Genomic DNA, 16,417 nt, shown 5'->3' on the forward strand with positions numbered 1-16,417 from the left:
CACTTGTCAAAGTGAAGGTCCGCTCTTGCCGAGCAAACACCCATCAGGCGGTTCAGCTTGTTTTGATCTGATAGTGATCCAGATGGCAGCGGCGTAGATTTCTCACGGGCTGACAGCATGACCTACAATGGCGGCCCAGCCTCGCCAGTAACAATTTTCACCATGCCATAACAAGATGCCATGATATGATTCCAGCACCCAATCCCGCGAGGCTATCACAGGCAACAGCCAAAGCAATGTGCAAAAAAAGACACCATTCCACATTCCTCCTCCCCTACCCCTTAGCATGCCACCAAGACATAAACACCACCACAACCCCACCCAGAACTCATCCCACCACCCTTGACCTCCTTGATCACCACCAAAACAATGCCCAACATCCTCCCAATCTACCACCGAACCTGGGAAACCCTCCGCCCCTGGGCAATCCCCTGGAAACCCCTCCCCAAAACCGCCTTCCACAACCCCCCAACCCCCAAACTCGACGATGACAATAACCTCGTCTCTTCCGACCTCCCCGAAGTCCGCCCCCTCGACCTCCTAGTCCCCTACCACCCAGAGCGTCAACTAGGCAAAGAAGTCATTGTCTATACTCCGCCTCCCCCTTCCTCACCCCCCGTTGAACACCCCCAAAACGGCAATCCTGAACCCCGGTGGCGCCGTCACCGTATTCTCCTCCTCGCAATAGCGATCATCCTCGCCGGTGGGATGATCACAGGGGGAATAGTAGCCGGTTTCATCGCTACACGCCCACCACAGCAACCGCAACAACAGCAGGGTGGGACTGTGAACGACAATAACGGCCAGTGAGTCGATAGTTTCTCCTTCTTCAGATGAGCGTTTGTTGACAACAAACACAGATATATCCCCCCCGGCTTCTCCACCCTCCCCTACATCGTCACAAGATCCATCAGAACAATCGAAACAAGGACCCTAACGAAGATACGGACCAAGACGCAGACTCCCGGGACGAGAACTACTTCTTCTGGGGTTGATGGAGTGGTTACGACTCCAGCTGCTGTTGCCAACGGGGAGAGTGCAATCCCGTCCCAGACAGGAGTGATGTAAACCATGCAGCCCCAAGTCGTCATCGCCATCCTCACAGACCATCAAAACTCATGCATGCTCCAAGTTCAAAGCGAATGTCATCATAGCCAATATATACATCTCAACCAACCGTCTTCGAACACGGCGGCCCCGACAGTCGTATATACATGCACAAGTTAGGCAGTCAAACTCATCCCATCCATCCCAACACATTCATCAGCCAGCGCCAGCCAGCCGCGTAGCAAGGGCACTTCCCTCTTCTCTTCATTAAATTACAATTTTGCTCCAGGACGCAGTTCAAAAACCATACGTCATGAAACAGTGATATTAAATGCCCCCTCCCTCCCTCATCATCAAAACACCAAGCTCCGTTCGTGAGCAACCGTGGTCATGTGAAAAAGGCAGATTGGGCTCCAAACCGAAAAGAGTGCCGGTCGTAGGATAATGCTCCTGTCTATATGCCGAGCAAAGCCAGAAAAAAACTTTTGGTCATTGTCGTAAAAAAGAAGCGGCTTGGAGGAAGAAAGCCAGTCATGGTAAGCGTTGCCCCAAGAAAACAATATTGGGGGGTTGCAATAGCTGTCATATTCCGTCATGGTGTTCGGACAACTCCTTCAACGGTCAAAGCTGCTTCTCTGTTGCTGCTGCTTGGTCCTCCAGTCGTGTGCCTCTGCGATGCTTTCGATGCGTGGCATGCCGTCAGGCTTGGAGTTGTAGCCGAACCCGGGCATGCTACTCCACCGGTTGAGCTTCTTCTGAGCCTTGACGGGGTCGTCGACTGGGGCTTGCTGGGCACTGATGGTGGTGGTGTTGGACCTGCTGGTGTTGGCGCTGCTGGCTGTGCTGGATGAAGATCCGGTAGAGTTAGGGGACTGGTAGATGTATTCGCCGTCAACGTAGATTGCGTTGGAAACAAAAGTAGAACGGCGATGACGCCTGCGGGTGTAGCGCTGCTCGAGGCGGAAGAGCTCAATTTTGGCCTGGATTTTCTCGATGAAGCCCATTGTATGCGCTGATGGTGGTATGTACAGTGGTATGCAGTTGGTGGGTTTGTGGAAAGTACGTGTAGGACTCGAGATGGTACTCGGAAGACTCGGTAAAGATGGTGGGTTGTTGGATTTGACGTGCGAGTTTGGGGCGTTCTGCCAAAGATCAATGTTTCGGGTACTCGAGGATCAGCGGCTGGAAGATTGCTTTTTCGGCTCGGGTGAGACAAGTCAGATCGGGTGCTTTTGCGTGGTGGTGGTGGTAGTTGTGGGTGGGTGTGTCGAGGGACGGAAAGACTGGATGAACAGTCTGGAGATTAAAGAATGGCAAGCGAACAGCAGCGTGGTCGCAGTTTATCCAATGTGTCGGATCAGAGAAAGTCGTGGGGTCGACGGGACGGAAACGAGAACGAGAGGTTGGGTTGGGTTGGGGGTGGTTGAAGAGAGAGAGAGAGAGAGAGAGAAACGAGAGAAGCGGCAGAAACGATGTGACGGGAACATCGCGTGGAGCAGGCCAATCCGCGCCATTCCGAACATGGTGAAGGCTGGCTTCTGTTCTCCACATGCAATTAATCCATCCTCGCGGGGGAATTTTTATGCAGCTCCGCACCACCGCACTGTGCTCCGTGCCCCTGGCGATCACAGATAAAGACGCATGTTCCCAAGCCAGTCTTGACCCCTCTGGGCAAGTCCAGCCTGCCGAGGCTGCTAGCGACGCAGGGGCACAGATGTGAAGGACTGTCAGTGGGACGCTGCCACGACGGAAGGACGGCAGTGCTTTTTCTCGACTGCTGAGAAGTTTTCTCGAGCTGCAGAAGGAGCAAAGAAAAGAGGGGTTATCGAACTGGCAGTGGCTCGGGGGTTTCAACATTGGGATGGCGGGTGCCAGACGGTTGACATTTCCCCCCGCACTTGACCCCCCAAGAACCCCGCCCAAGCCACTCAGCAACAATAAGCCCGGCTACCCGACCTCTACCTTAACGAATGTCACCAAAAACGCCATTCACCCGGTTTCGCCGTTCCAATGCCTCGACGTAACATGTCAGAAAGTTAATGCAATCAATCGACATACTCTTTCCACGATTTCGTCTTTCAATCACTGACTGTTCCTCAGTAGCTGTCGCGTGTCGGTCGTCAAATGACGAAATGCCCAAGCTTCTCTGGGCAGCCCTCCTGGCCCCCTGCATCCCACGTGTCGCGCTACCAGTCTTGGGCCACAACGCTCGGGACCGCGAATCCACAGCGGCCATCACCAATGAAAGGCCCAGTAAGGCCTCCAGCCGAAATGATATCGAACTCGACGGCGCCGCTCTTGGACATCAATGGTTCCCAACATCCGTTGTGGCAGCGGGATGGATCATAACAGCTGCCGTTATCATCGTTCAAGTGTGGTACGGCGCGGTAGGTTAAAGCCACAGAACGACGCATTTATCATGAGACCAGAATTCGCTTTTACTAGATGATCCTCACAGCAATACCGTCCGCAAATTTGTCGCCGCGGACTGGAGCGTGTGGAAGATCCACCACTGGGTTGCCCTCAAACCGGAATCTACTCATCTGGCCATCTTCTGATAAACTACTGCCTTGGAATCCCAATTTCCCAGGGCAGGTCACCTGGGTGAGCCCGCCCCATGAACGCTAATAACAGAGAAATAGTGCCGCTATATAAAAACATGAGCCCCAAGGCAGACGTAACAGCAGCGCCAACTTCTTGAAGACCCCATCTGCCGGATGGTGGCGGGGAAAGTACCAGACCGATTCCTGTTACCAACGCTATCATGAACATCAGCATGAACACGGCGCCCAATGTTAGGGCATCTTTCCACGTCATGGAAAAAGAAGGTCGATGCTGATCTGGTATGTTGTCGTCTTGCAATTGCTTGTACCACTTGTTAAGCTTTTTGTGGATATCTTTGCATCGGAGACGTCGCCGGGTATCCTTGGGGAGCTTGCCATTGCTCTGGACTGGTGGCTCAACAACCAACATGTCCTTTTCGATTATGTTCAAAAGGTTGTGGATGTAGTTGGTGCAGCTGGGGTGGCCGTGTAAGCCGCGTATGAACTATATCTGTGCCTTTAGTGTTGGTTTCCAAAGTCAAAGCGGAGTGCTGGACTTGTGGTGGCTAACCTGGGTTACGGACAGTTTGACTTGGAAAGGCAGCTGAGAAGACGATGGGCGGCTCCCTCGGGCGCGTCGTGTCGAGTTATAGTACGCAGCTTGATAGTCGCCGTCGTGTTTCCGATTCTTTTCGAACTCGCGGAGCCAGCGGATTCCGCCCATATACCAGGTGATGAACTCTAGGTAGATGCAGCCAAGACTCAGATGTCGCCAGAGTAGCTCCTAACTTGGTGTTCGAATGTTGATTCAGGGGGATTGTATCGAATTGTTTCCCCGAATGATTGTTTGTCCGAGACCAAAGGAAAACCTGCGAGGCCAAAATCTGATATTCCAAGGGTTTTATCAGTTTCCCCATCTTTATCTGAGGCACAAAAAATTAAGATGTTGCTGGCTTTCAAGTCTCCTTGATGTCCCGGAGCCCCAGATAGCCTGAGCCTCGTTCTGAATGATTTTGGTAGTCCTTTCTTGGCCAGGTCCAGTTCATGTCTGAACTCCCAGACTGTCATTTCCAGGGAAATCTGATGCAGATTTCGGAAGACATACTGCCAAAAATTGAGGAAGATTTCTCTCCCGATCTTCTACATTCACACCCTCAATCCTCCAATGAACCTGAAGCATGTAAGCGCCGACAGAAAATAAAAATCGAAAATAAAACGGGCTGTAGCAAATATAGGTACTTCGGTACATCGAGCGTGTATCTTCAGGCTCTAAGGCGGAATGATGATGAAGCATAACTCTTTGTATATCTGGGTATTTACCACTCCGATCTTCGAAGCCGAAATCAAGATCATATGTGTGTTATGGCAAGGAATGCGTTTTGCTAAGGATTCAGCTGAAAGACTGGATCACGTTTGGATGTCCGTGCGCGTTTGTGCTGGACTTGGCTCATCATTGCGGCACAGCCCAGGCCCTCACCTCAGGTATATAGTCGTTTGCTTTCTCTGGCCTAGCCACAAATCTCGGGTATTGGGATCTTTGATGTCGGGGTGATATACTATAGTCCTGTAAGATCTAGACAGCTTTTGGGATACCGGCGGTAGGGGGCTGAGAAGCTGAGGTGTAAGAGAACGAAACGATAGGGCAAAACGACGGCCTCCAAGGGATATCTTCATGCACGCCAGCAAAGCAACGCCAATCACGATGCTTCCAGTATGCGCAGTTGACGCCAACCGCTTGGGCGCCAACGTCAGCAGAATGCCCGATGTGCGGGGTTGTCGACCTTTGGAAACAGCAACAATCGAACCTACCAAGTTTTGCACTACGCTTCTCAACAATCACTCGGGGCAAGTAATTCTTGTCTATATCTAATAGCTTATCCTGGTTTCAGGTACTAATTTATTAAGCCTGCTAGTTCCGTCCGTCTTCCGCGCACCTGCTCGGCTTTTCCCGCTGTCGAATAGTCATACGGGCAGACAACAGATTCCTTTTTGACTGCAAAGGCCTAAGGCATATTCGTGTTTCCACCGCTAAACACGTGAGGCAGCTAAAGAAGCCTCGCAAAACCTTGTATGACCTATTCTTTATGCTACGAGAGCTGAGCTCGGCGGTTTTTCGACAATGCGCCTCCTGGAACGCAATAATACCGGCGATATCAGTTTGACGGGTGACATTCCCGACGACCAGGTCCCACCGTATGCCATACTTTCGCACACATGGGGCGACGAAGAGGTCAGCTTTAAGGATATAACGGACGGTACACACAAGAACAAAAGAGGCTACTCTAAGATCCAGTTTTGCGGAGACCAAGCCGGGCGTGATGGACTGAAATTCTTCTGGATCGACACATGCTGCATCAACAAATCCGACTGCGATGAGTTTCAGGAGGCTCTCAACTCCATGTTCCGATGGTACCGCAATGCGGCCAAATGCTATGTCTATCTCACAGACGTCTCAACCTACCAACAGGACGCCGACAGCAATCCCGGTTGGGAATTGGCTTTTCGGAAATCCAGATGGTTCACTCGTGGGTGGACCCTCCAAGAGCTTATTGCGCCAACAGTTGTTGAATTCTTCTCCGAAGACCGCAAGCGCCTAGGAGATAAGAAGTCTCTCGCACAGCATATTCATAACACAACTGGCATTCCTCTACGAGCTCTCCAAGCCAACAAATTGTCCGATTTCAGCTTTGACGTACGTATGTCGTGGATTAAACACCGCAGTACGACGCGCGAAGAAGATAGGGCTTACTGTCTACTCGGCATCTTTAACGTACAAATGCGGCTTCTATATGGCGAAGGAGAAGAAAGAGCATTTGAGCGGCTGCGAGAGGAAATTAGTAAGCATGGTCGCTATCTATCTAGTCTGCATTCTACCGACCCGCGCCTTGACAAAAAGCGTATCGAGGAGGCAAAGGGTGGGTTACTTAATAACGCTTACCGCTGGGTTTTCGATACCCCCGACTTCCGCGGTTGGCATGACCAGTTAGAGAGCCGCCTTCTCTGGATTAAAGGAGATCCCGGCAAGGGCAAGACCATGTTGCTCTGCGGCATCATCAACGAGCTAGAGGGTGCCATTGTTGCAGACGGGCACTGTCGCAACTTGGCCTATTTCTTCTGTCAAGCTACCGACTCGCGCATCAATAACGCCATTGCCGTGTTACGCGGCTTGATCTACCTTCTTGCCCACCAGCAGCCACGTCTCATCTCCCACATACGCAAATACACGGACAATGCTCAATTGCTCTCTGACGCAAATGCGTGGTTCGTCCTCTCGGATATTTTGGGGGGGATGCTAGGAGACCCGAACTTGAAGCCAACCTACCTGGTCATCGACGCTCTGGACGAATGCATGGGTGACTTGCCAAGACTTCTTAAATTTATCGTCGGGATGTCATCTACGTTTCCTTGTGTTAAGTGGGTCGTCTCTAGTCGCAACTGGCCGAACATCGAGGAGAGCCTAGAAGCCGCGGAAAAGAAGATAAGGCTCAGTCTTGAGTTGAACGAAGAGTCTATCTCCTCCGCTGTCAGCACATATATTCAGCATAAGATGGATGAACTAGCGGGGCTAAAAAGGTACAACGACAGAACAAAGAACGCTGTTCAACACCACTTGGCCCGCAACGCAAACGACACATTCCTCTGGGTGGCTTTGGTCTGTCAAGAACTTATGAATGTTTCACGATCGAGGGTTCTCACCAAGTTAAACACGTTTCCACCTGGTCTTAATTCTCTCTACCAACGAATGATAGATCAGGTTCGCCGCTCGGATGAGCCAGATCTCTGCAAACAAGTTCTGGCGGTCCTCTCCATTACTTACCGGCCTATCACGATACAAGAGCTAGCGGTCTTCGTGGATATACCCGAGGGTATCTCCGACGAACTGGAATTCATGACAGAGATAGTAGGACTCTGCGGCTCTTTTTTGACCCTTCGAGAAACCACCATCTATTTCGTCCACCAATCCGCAAAGGATTTCTTGCTGAGAGAAGCAGCTCATGAGGTTTTTCCTTCCGGGATAAAAGATATACACTATGCCGTCTTCTTGCGATCGCTACACGTTATGTCCGGAATACTACGACGCGACATCTACAGCCTTGGCGCTCCGGGATCTTCCATCGACGACGCCAAGCTACCCGATCCAGACCCGCTGGCCGCACTATGCTATGCTTGTATCTACTGGGTTGATCATCTCTGTAACTGGCAGGCGAGCGACGATAGCAAGCACCCAGATATTTTCCAAGATGGTGGTATCGTCGATGGCTTTCTGAGGCAGCACTACCTCCACTGGCTCGAAGCACTTTCACTTTGTAAGAGCATGCCGCAGGGGATACTTTTATTAGCAAAGCTCGAAAGCATTCTTCAGGTAGGCTCTACCCAGTGATAGTGTCCTATTATTAAGCGGTTCTAACAGGAATTTAGCACAGGTCGATTACGTCTCAATTACTAAGCCTTGTCACTGACATGCACCGATTCGTTATATACTGGAGATGGGTTATTGAAAATTATCCTCTTCAGGTATACACTTCAGCACTTATATTTAGCCCCGCCCGAAGTATAACAAGAGGCCTATTTACGCAGGAAGAACGGAAGTTGATTACTTCGAGGCCAATTGTAGAGGATAATTGGAATGCGTGCCGGCAGACGCTCGAGGGCCATGGCGGTCCGGTCCTGTCGGTAGCGTTCTCGCCCGATTCGAAGTTAGTTGCGTCAGGATCAGGCGACAAGACCATCAAGATCTGGGATGCGGCCACGGGGTCATGTACGCAGACGCTTAAGGGGATTTGGGATTCGGTTACGTCGGTAGCGTTCTCGCCCGATTCGAAGTGGGTTGCGTCAGGATCACACGACAAGACCATTAAGATCTGGGATGCGGCTACGGGGTCATGTACGCAGAGGCTTAAGGGGCATTGGGATTCGGTTACGTCGGTAGCGTTCTCGCCCGATTCGAAGTGGGTTGCGTCAGGATCACACGACAAGACCATCAAGATCTGGGATACGGCCACGGGGTCATGTACGCAGAGGCTTAAGGGGCATCGCAGTTGGGTAACGTCGGTAGCGATCTCGCCCGATTCGAAGTGGGTTGCGTCAGGATCACACGACAAGACCATCAAGATTTGGGATACGGCCACGGGGTCATGTACGCAGACGCTCGAGGGGCATCACCATTCGGTTACGTCGGTAGCGATCTCGCCCGATTCGAAGTGGGTTGCGTCAGGATCAGACGACAAGACTATCAAGATCTGGGATACGGCCACGGGGTCATGTACGCAGACGCTTGAGGGGCATCGCAGTTGGGTAAACTCGGTAGCGATCTCGCCCGATTCGAAGTGGGTTGCGTCAGGATCACACGACGGTACCATCAAGATCTGGAATGCGGCTACGGGGTCATGTACGCAGACGCTCGAGGGGCATCACCATTTGGTTACGTCGGTAGCGATCTCGCCCGATTCGAAGTGGGTTGCGTCAGGATCAGACGACAACACCATCAAGATCTGGGATGCAGCTACGGGGTCATGTACGCAGACGCTTGAGGGGCATCGCAGTTGGGTAAACTCGGTAGCGATCTCGCCCGATTCGAAGTGGGTTGGGTCAGGATCAAACGACAAGACCATCAAGATCTGGGATGCGGCCACGGGGTCATGTACGGAGACGCTCAAAGGGCATCGTCATTCTGTTCAGTCGGTAGCGTCTTCCCTTAACTCGACGCTGATTGCATCCGGATCAGATGATGCCAACCCCCCGTGCTATGGAATAGACTCAGACAACAGGTGGATTACGAGGGGCTTAGAAAACTGGCTATGGTTGTCTCCGGAATATCTGCCAGAATGTTTAGCTGTAGCGGCATCAACGGTTGCTATTGGCTGTTCTTCGGGGCGCGTCATAATTATGACGTTCACGACTGACAGCTAAGCTGATCTCTCTTTCTATCTCTCTATCTTTTTTTTCTATTATAGCGTGTCACAGGAGGGGTCTGGGGGTCTCCATTAATTTATAGCCCGTTACAATACTCTAGATCCTTCTGGATCCCCCCTCTTTCATCACTTCGAGTACCCTGTTCCGTCATGAAGATAGTTGGCTCTAGAACACTTGGTAGAGACGTCATTTGGCCCACTCGAATAACTCGAGATCGGGCTAGTTGGCTTGACGTAGTTCCAAGCGCCACAACAAACTTTATTTGATCTAGTTTCCTTTAGCAGCCGCGAGGCTCCCAAGATGATTTGACTGCAGTAACTAAGCCTGTGAAAGCGGCAGCTGATGCCAAGGGAACTAGGGAGGTATGACGCCATAAGTGCTAATTTGTTGAGAAGAAGTGATAAAGAAGCTTAGGTAGGTATGTAAATATGAAATGGAACTGTAGTTAAGACAAGCAGTATGATGGTTTATATGACAATTCAACTTTGCCTTTACCTCGACTTGCAAATTCGTTATTCGAACTTAAGCTGGTTAATTTGGACATTTTGGAATCAAACACAATTTTTCCAAGCTGAATTGACAGGGGGGTAGGGTGGAAGAGGCAGTGCTGCTCCGAACTACACACCCCACCCAAGTCCAAAAGCGGCAATACATTTCCTTGACCGGGAAGAACAGATTGAGCTGAGCCTTGGTGACAAGCTCTCACATGATTTCATACCCAGCAAATTCGACGAGCATTCTTCGGCAGAATTCCTTCCAGCAGGTACTCTGGAGAGGTTGGTGACCGCCGCTGCTGTGAGGACCGAGTTGAGCAGATCCCCTGAGTCGTCCTCACGCAGTGCAAAGCGCAAAGCTCAGACAGACAAAGAACAAGAAAACCAAGCTCTTGTTGCTTTCATTGTGGGCCGAGCAAGAGCTATCTTCGCTATTATTATTTGCATGGGCAAGTTTGGCGACAAGTTGCGTGCTGTTATGAAGAGATGCCTTTCAGGAGAATTTACCGATCTGAATTTGCCTGTTCTAGAGCCCATCAGCACCCAAGGCACCTCTTCGAGAGACGGAAGCAGACGCCCATGCAGGCTGACCCATATGGATCCGAAGGAGAAGTTGTGGATATATGCGAGGAAGAAAGACTTTTTTCGGGATCAGTAGCGTATGATAGCGCCAGTCTTCTCGACCGGGGAGACAGACCGCGAGTTTCCTTCACCAATGGTCATGCCATTTACCAAGAGAAGCGTTTTTACCAAGAGCTGTGCTTTCGGTAAAGTCTTCGAGGTCGAAATTCATCAAGACCATGTCCTGGAGAGCGAGAATCTGGTGAGTTGCCCCAAAACCACCCACTGAACGAGCACCTGGCTTTTCTAACACTTCCCCACAGCTCGATACGATACCGAGATCATTTGCAATCAAAGAGATTATTGCCAACAATAAGGAGCAACGTGAGATGGTGGCTCGGAATTGGGGAAAGGAAGTCAGCAACCTCAAGACAGTGACATGGCTCAGACAACATCACATTGTGCGCTTTGTCACAGCTTTCAGAAGGGGTGAGGGTGACGGCCAGCGATACTTTTTGCTCCCGGAATGGGCTAATGGGGGAAACCTCCAAGACATCTGGCGCAACTGGAACCCCAGCCCACCAACTCTCAGCAAGTCGCTGATCAGAGACGCTACTGTGTAACTGCACGGTCTTTCGGATGCGCTAAGCTCTACCCATTACAAATATGAGAAGAGCTATTTCCGTGACGGGGATCTTAAGCCCGAGAATATTTTGTCTTTTGAGAACGGAGGGGAGTTTGGAACCTTTAAGATTGGGGACTGGGGCTTGGCTAAAGAGAAAACCATCGATACTGAGTTTCAGATGCACAATACAAGCACAGGACACAGAACAGTTCGGTACGAGCCTCCAGAAATATTTACCGATCTGGAAGGAAAGCCTGGCCAGCAGACAAAAGTCCGCTCCAGATTATATAACATCTGGGCTCTTAGTTGCATTATACTCGAATTCTTAATATGGTTGCTTTATGGGTGGCAGGAACTGGCCGAGTTTCATCAAAAAATTCGGGACAAACAAAGAGTTCCATCGCCCTTCTATGAGGAAAACACTGTGGAGCATGGAAAAAGGAAGGCCAAGGTTCACGGAAGAGTAGTAGAGTGGATGGGCAAGCTCAGTCTCCATCCGCTTTGCCAGGAAGGCACTGCCATGAGGGATATGCTGGAACTCGTGAGGACTCGGTTGTTGGTCGTTCGGCTACCAGTTAATCTGGGTCGACTTGGAGATGGCCCTACCCCCGACTCTGTCCGTTTGCCCCGTCGAAACACAATCGAAAACATGCGCGAGGCCAGAGAAACTTCGCAACAGGGAGTCTCGCCACCCATACCAGCAGCACCCACTTTTGCTGACGAGCCAATATCACACGAGGAAACTCGCGAAGCTGTGGTAGTTCCTGATATTGTTGTTGACGCTGCTGAGAATAAAGAAAACTCTGCTCAGACTTCTGTCAAACAAGGAGATCCCGAGCAGCACTTGTGCCGTGCAAAGGCTTTCGAGGTGACCGAAAAGCTTCAAGTCATTCTAGATCACAAGGATGAGAGCTACTGGCTTCCCTCCCATTCCTCTCCGCAGTCAATCGCTGTTCAGCCTCCCGACCCCCTCAGCCAGGGCAATGAGAGAGAAGCATCGGATGCATATGAGACTTTTTCAAGCATTGGATCATCCACCATTGACTCTACTGCAACTAGGGCTTTTGATTCAGGTACGTCTACTCATGTAGATTCCGGTCAATCTACCGGTAGTCCAACCAGCAAAGAGGGAAGGGACGCCAAGCTTCTTGCACCACAAGTGCCACAGAACGTAAGTCTTGCTGAGAGGCCATGATAATGAAAGAGCCATCTAACAAGCATTCAATAAGATGGCAGATTGTGGGTGATCAATCTGCATATTATGAAACACGCAACCCCTTCTGATACAGTCATTACATAGTTCCAAGATGTGAGTAAATCTCGGTTTCTTCATGTCCTAGTTCATCAAAGGTTGGCACTGACAGGCCGAAATTAGTACGTGAGTTCGTTGTAATGCCTCTCCAAAAAACCTTTTAACGTACATTATAAGCGAGTCGTGGGTACAAGCGAGCCGTGGGTTCTCCACTACCTACCAACAACTATCCTTAATTACTACATACAACACTAGTAACTAACTACAATTTCCTCTGCAATAGATGTATCAGATGATTCTCCAGCCTCCTGGCAAATGCGCGCGTTATGGCCAGGCTTGCCGCACACACCACAGCACCGAACCTTCGTATGAGCCACCCCTGCACTACTACCATCCGGCTGTGTTTCTTACACTCCCTCTCCACCCACGGCCTTCTTGTCCAGTAGATCGTGTGCATCCTGCACAGTAAGTGATCCTCCGAGCCGCACACGTGTTTTTTTGGCTCTCCGGCGCTTACTTAGTGCCTCGTTGGCCTTGCGGAGTGAAGTGTTCTCTGCACGTAGGAGAGCCACCTGGTACATCACAGCTATTGTACTCTTAGCAAGCTGGTCCACAGCAGCCAACATTGAAGTCGGGGAGCTATTTTGATGGTTGGCAATGCGAGTCTTAATAAACGTTGACTGCGAGTTAGCTTCTTGGGGGTTGTGTGGTGTCTGGAAGACCCAAGGTTGTGGGGTGCCGGGCCGGGAGGTCGGAGGTGTTGGCATACGAAGCTTCACATCCAGCTTGGAAAGCACCCTCTCTGGATCGTACGGCACAAGGCCCTCTGGTAGTCGTATCTATGTGTATAACGCGTCTGGAGCTCTGGCTGGCGTTTGACGAAGTTGTGAGCCCAGAGCTTGCCAGCAGGAGGCGCACCGCGTTCGTTGAGCAAATAGTTGGCCATATTGTCACGGCTTGACACTTGGTGGGGCGCGGGGCGCACCGCGGACCAATCATTAGTACAGGAGCAAGGACCAATCAGAACAGGATCATTGGGATCGAGGATCGATCCAGAAGAGTCAATCCCAAAAGGGACAGTATCGATAGGATCGATGGTCGAGTCTATCGATCCAGGACAGTGCCAGGCTTGGCATAGGGTCTATATATACGGAGGAACTGGCTGGTGTAGATAGACAGTTCCGCAGTATGCAATACAAGTCACAATCGTTGGTATTCAGACTATTGTGATTGAGACAAGCCATTGTTGTACACTGTTTAGCTGTACCGAACCAGGATTGTTCAGAAGTGCCTTCAACCAGTATCCCTTTCAGAGGTTCCGGATAGGGGTTCGTCACATGGACACCTCGGCCAATCATTGGGCCAGGGATGGAAAGACCCACAAGCCCCCGTGCAACCAATTAGGAGTTGCTCAGTCTGCTCAGTCTGCTCAGTGCGCCAAGACCACTGAGCACACTGAGCACACTGAGCAAGGTACAAAGATACTTTAGAAACATATGTAGATAGCTTCACATACATAGGGGGGAGTGTCCGGCGCTCCCCATGTCGAGGAATCTGATTCCTCATGCAAGCAATCAAGTTCATTTGTCTACAATCTACTCTCAGTAGCTCTTTGTTAGAACAACCTGTTGTTGACAGTGAACCCGTGTCTGAGGCGCTTGTCATAACCTTCGATCATCCTGTCATATTCACCTCTGGCGTACTGCCTTGCAGTCTGTATCCATTCTTGGTGCAGGTTGTAACACATGCCCTGCCTGCGTGTTGTCTGGGGTGTTCCGAGCCCCACGCCTTCATGCATGTCACGCGGCTTGTTGGCTTAATTTGTGACACTCGCTAGTCTTTGGCCCGACGTGAAGCCGGTTGAAAAGTTAGGCAGTCCGAGCGAAATAAATTCCATCCATCCACCCATTCTGACCCCGCCCACAGCTCAGCCGAAACACCATTCAACACATTACGATACATTGCCCTCAAAGCTTGCATAGCTATAAGCTCTATTCTATTCATCCATACCTTTAAGAATCCTCTCAGATACAATGGTGGGACTTCTTCGGCTTCCTAACGAGCTGCTGGATATCATATTTGGCGGGCTAGACGCCCAAAGCTTCTCCGCCCTCCGGTTGACGTCCAAATATATAAAATTAGCCACGTTGCCAGCTTTCATCAGCCGGTACTTCCAGACCCGCTACATAATGCTCTCAAGGCTCAGCCTCGAAAACCTCATGGAGATTGCGCGACATCCAGACTTTGGCCCTGCTGTGAAAACACTCGAACTCTGTACGGATCATTTCGTGGAGTTCCCAAATCCATACTTTCATACTACACGGCATCAAGGCGACATATTACTGACCATAGAAGAAGGTCGATGCCCTCCCGCAGTTTTAGTGGGCAGCATAGATGATGCACACTCATCCGGCGAGGAGGAGGACCAAAGCCCTGGAGAGGAAGGTCGGAGAACCGATGAAGGGAGTGTCTCGTCTCAGGCCTCGTATGAGACGCTTTTGGATAAGGTGGCTTATACGTCACTGTGGGAAGAGCAGGAATACATAATCATGTCCGGCCTTGCGCAGGCCTACATCACGCAGGCGCTGATTTCTCTTCCCAACATCGAGGCTGCCGTCATTAGTAACATGCACCGACCCTGGGGTGCACTAGCGCATGGCCGACAAACAGGTCTACCGCCAACAAACGCCCTAGACGATTCCATGCAGGTTCAGTTTCTAGGCCAAGTCCTTCGCATCACCCTTACAGCCATCGCTACGAGTGGTGCCGCTCTTAGCAGCCTTGCCATCACAGCTGGTGTCCTCTCTAGGGAGGCGATTGCGCCGGACATTCTCAGACCCTCGGAGTCGCATTTCCAATACTACAAGAACCTCCCTCCAAGCCTCACGGAGCTCACACTAAATGTATCCGCCAAGGCAACGAGGGGCGCTGAGGACCGATGGGCGGACGACTTATCAGCATTTATCGGTGTGTTTCGACAACTCACACAACTGGATCTGGTCATCACACCCGTTGATTACGGCCCACGGGTTGACCGGTTAAAACAGCTCGCACCGAAGCTTCAAATACCGAATCTACAATGCCTAGGGCTCTATAGGGCATATTGTAGCGTACAGGATCTTGGGGCTTTTATTGTGAGGCACAAAGCAACACTCCAAAGCGTTACTTTGGTCCAAGTAGGAGTTTCGGGTGGAATTGGCCACTGGAGGTCTTTGTTCGCTCTAATTCGTGCTCATCTTCCAAGGCTTGAGTTATCTATTAAACTATGCACTGCAGCGGGGCTTGTCCTATTGTGCCGAGCGGAACACGAAAATGGAGAGGAATTTGAAGATTCTTTTGATGTCGGGGGCAGTCACGAAGCCTGGACGACGGCAATCGAGGTGATAGAAACAAGATAGATGCATTGCAAGGATCGTCTGACTATTTAAAGTTTCAGAGTCTATTGCCAGCGGCACTATTGCCCTTGCGAAGGGCATAACGTTTTACCTACAACCTCCGTTGGCCGTCCTCCCCAGTCAGATAGCGGAGAACTCTTAGCCCGCGGGAGAACTTGGCGTCACTTGAACCAGACGCCTCGCTCTGGTGGGACTCGGGGATTTCCGAAATCTAACCGTGACACATCTCTCGCACGGTTGTTCTACAAGCCACCCTGACAAGGACCCATCTGGCCTGACAGACGAAGCAAATGGGCCGTCAGTGCCTCTCTGCAGGAGCCAGATTACAGGGTCAACGCGTGACCTTGCTTTATAGGTCCGCAGCTCGGCTTAACTGCTCGCGCCCGGGCACAGGGCACATGAGCAGGAGATCAGCCAGGTGGGCGGTCTGACGCTCGCGGCGGTGGACAGCCGCCTGAGGCAGTACAGGGACGACCAGCATCGCCCGTTCGGTGGGATTCCGATCGTCATGTTCTTCGGCGACTTCTTCCAGTTCGACCCGGTCCGACAGACCAGCTTCCTCCTACCCGAGCCCAGGGACGGCGGCG

At 51.2% G+C, this 16,417-nt stretch overlaps 5 protein-coding genes across 5 annotated transcripts; 4 read left to right on the forward strand and 1 right to left on the reverse strand.

Moving 5' to 3' along the window:
* Positions 1-1,661: 1,661 nt before the first annotated feature.
* On the reverse strand, positions 1,662-2,051 carry QC762_507840 (uncharacterized protein; the record flags this gene model as incomplete). The annotated part of the gene is made up of 1 exon (XM_062891196.1): positions 1,662-2,051. One exon carries the CDS (start codon positions 2,049-2,051, stop codon positions 1,662-1,664), a length of 390 nt encoding a protein of 129 aa, XP_062742514.1.
* Positions 2,052-5,292: 3,241 nt separating this feature from the next.
* On the forward strand, positions 5,293-5,597 carry QC762_0084670 (uncharacterized protein; the record flags this gene model as incomplete). The annotated part of the gene is made up of 2 exons (XM_062883977.1): positions 5,293-5,439; positions 5,553-5,597. 2 exons carry the CDS (start codon positions 5,293-5,295, stop codon positions 5,595-5,597), a joined length of 192 nt encoding a protein of 63 aa, XP_062742515.1.
* Positions 5,598-5,709: 112 nt separating this feature from the next.
* Positions 5,710-9,500, forward strand: HNWD-pc6 (HNWD NOD-like receptor pc6; the record flags this gene model as incomplete). Its single annotated transcript, XM_062883978.1, has 2 exons — positions 5,710-7,953; positions 8,010-9,500. 2 exons carry the CDS (start codon positions 5,710-5,712, stop codon positions 9,498-9,500), a joined length of 3,735 nt encoding a protein of 1,244 aa, XP_062742516.1.
* A 1,861-nt stretch (positions 9,501-11,361) lies between these two features.
* On the forward strand, positions 11,362-12,378 carry QC762_507845 (uncharacterized protein; the record flags this gene model as incomplete). The annotated part of the gene is made up of 1 exon (XM_062891197.1): positions 11,362-12,378. The coding sequence occupies one exon, from the start codon at positions 11,362-11,364 to the stop codon at positions 12,376-12,378; it is 1,017 nt and encodes a 338-aa protein (XP_062742517.1).
* A 2,090-nt stretch (positions 12,379-14,468) lies between these two features.
* QC762_0084700 (uncharacterized protein) lies at positions 14,469-15,833 on the forward strand (the record flags this gene model as incomplete). The annotated part of the gene is made up of 1 exon (XM_062883979.1): positions 14,469-15,833. The coding sequence occupies one exon, from the start codon at positions 14,469-14,471 to the stop codon at positions 15,831-15,833; it is 1,365 nt and encodes a 454-aa protein (XP_062742518.1).
* Between the last annotated feature and the right edge of the window lie 584 nt (positions 15,834-16,417).

Source organism: Podospora pseudocomata, chromosome 5 (genome assembly GCF_035222375.1).
Source record: "Podospora pseudocomata strain CBS 415.72m chromosome 5, whole genome shotgun sequence".
NCBI lineage: Eukaryota > Fungi > Ascomycota > Sordariomycetes > Sordariales > Podosporaceae > Podospora > Podospora pseudocomata.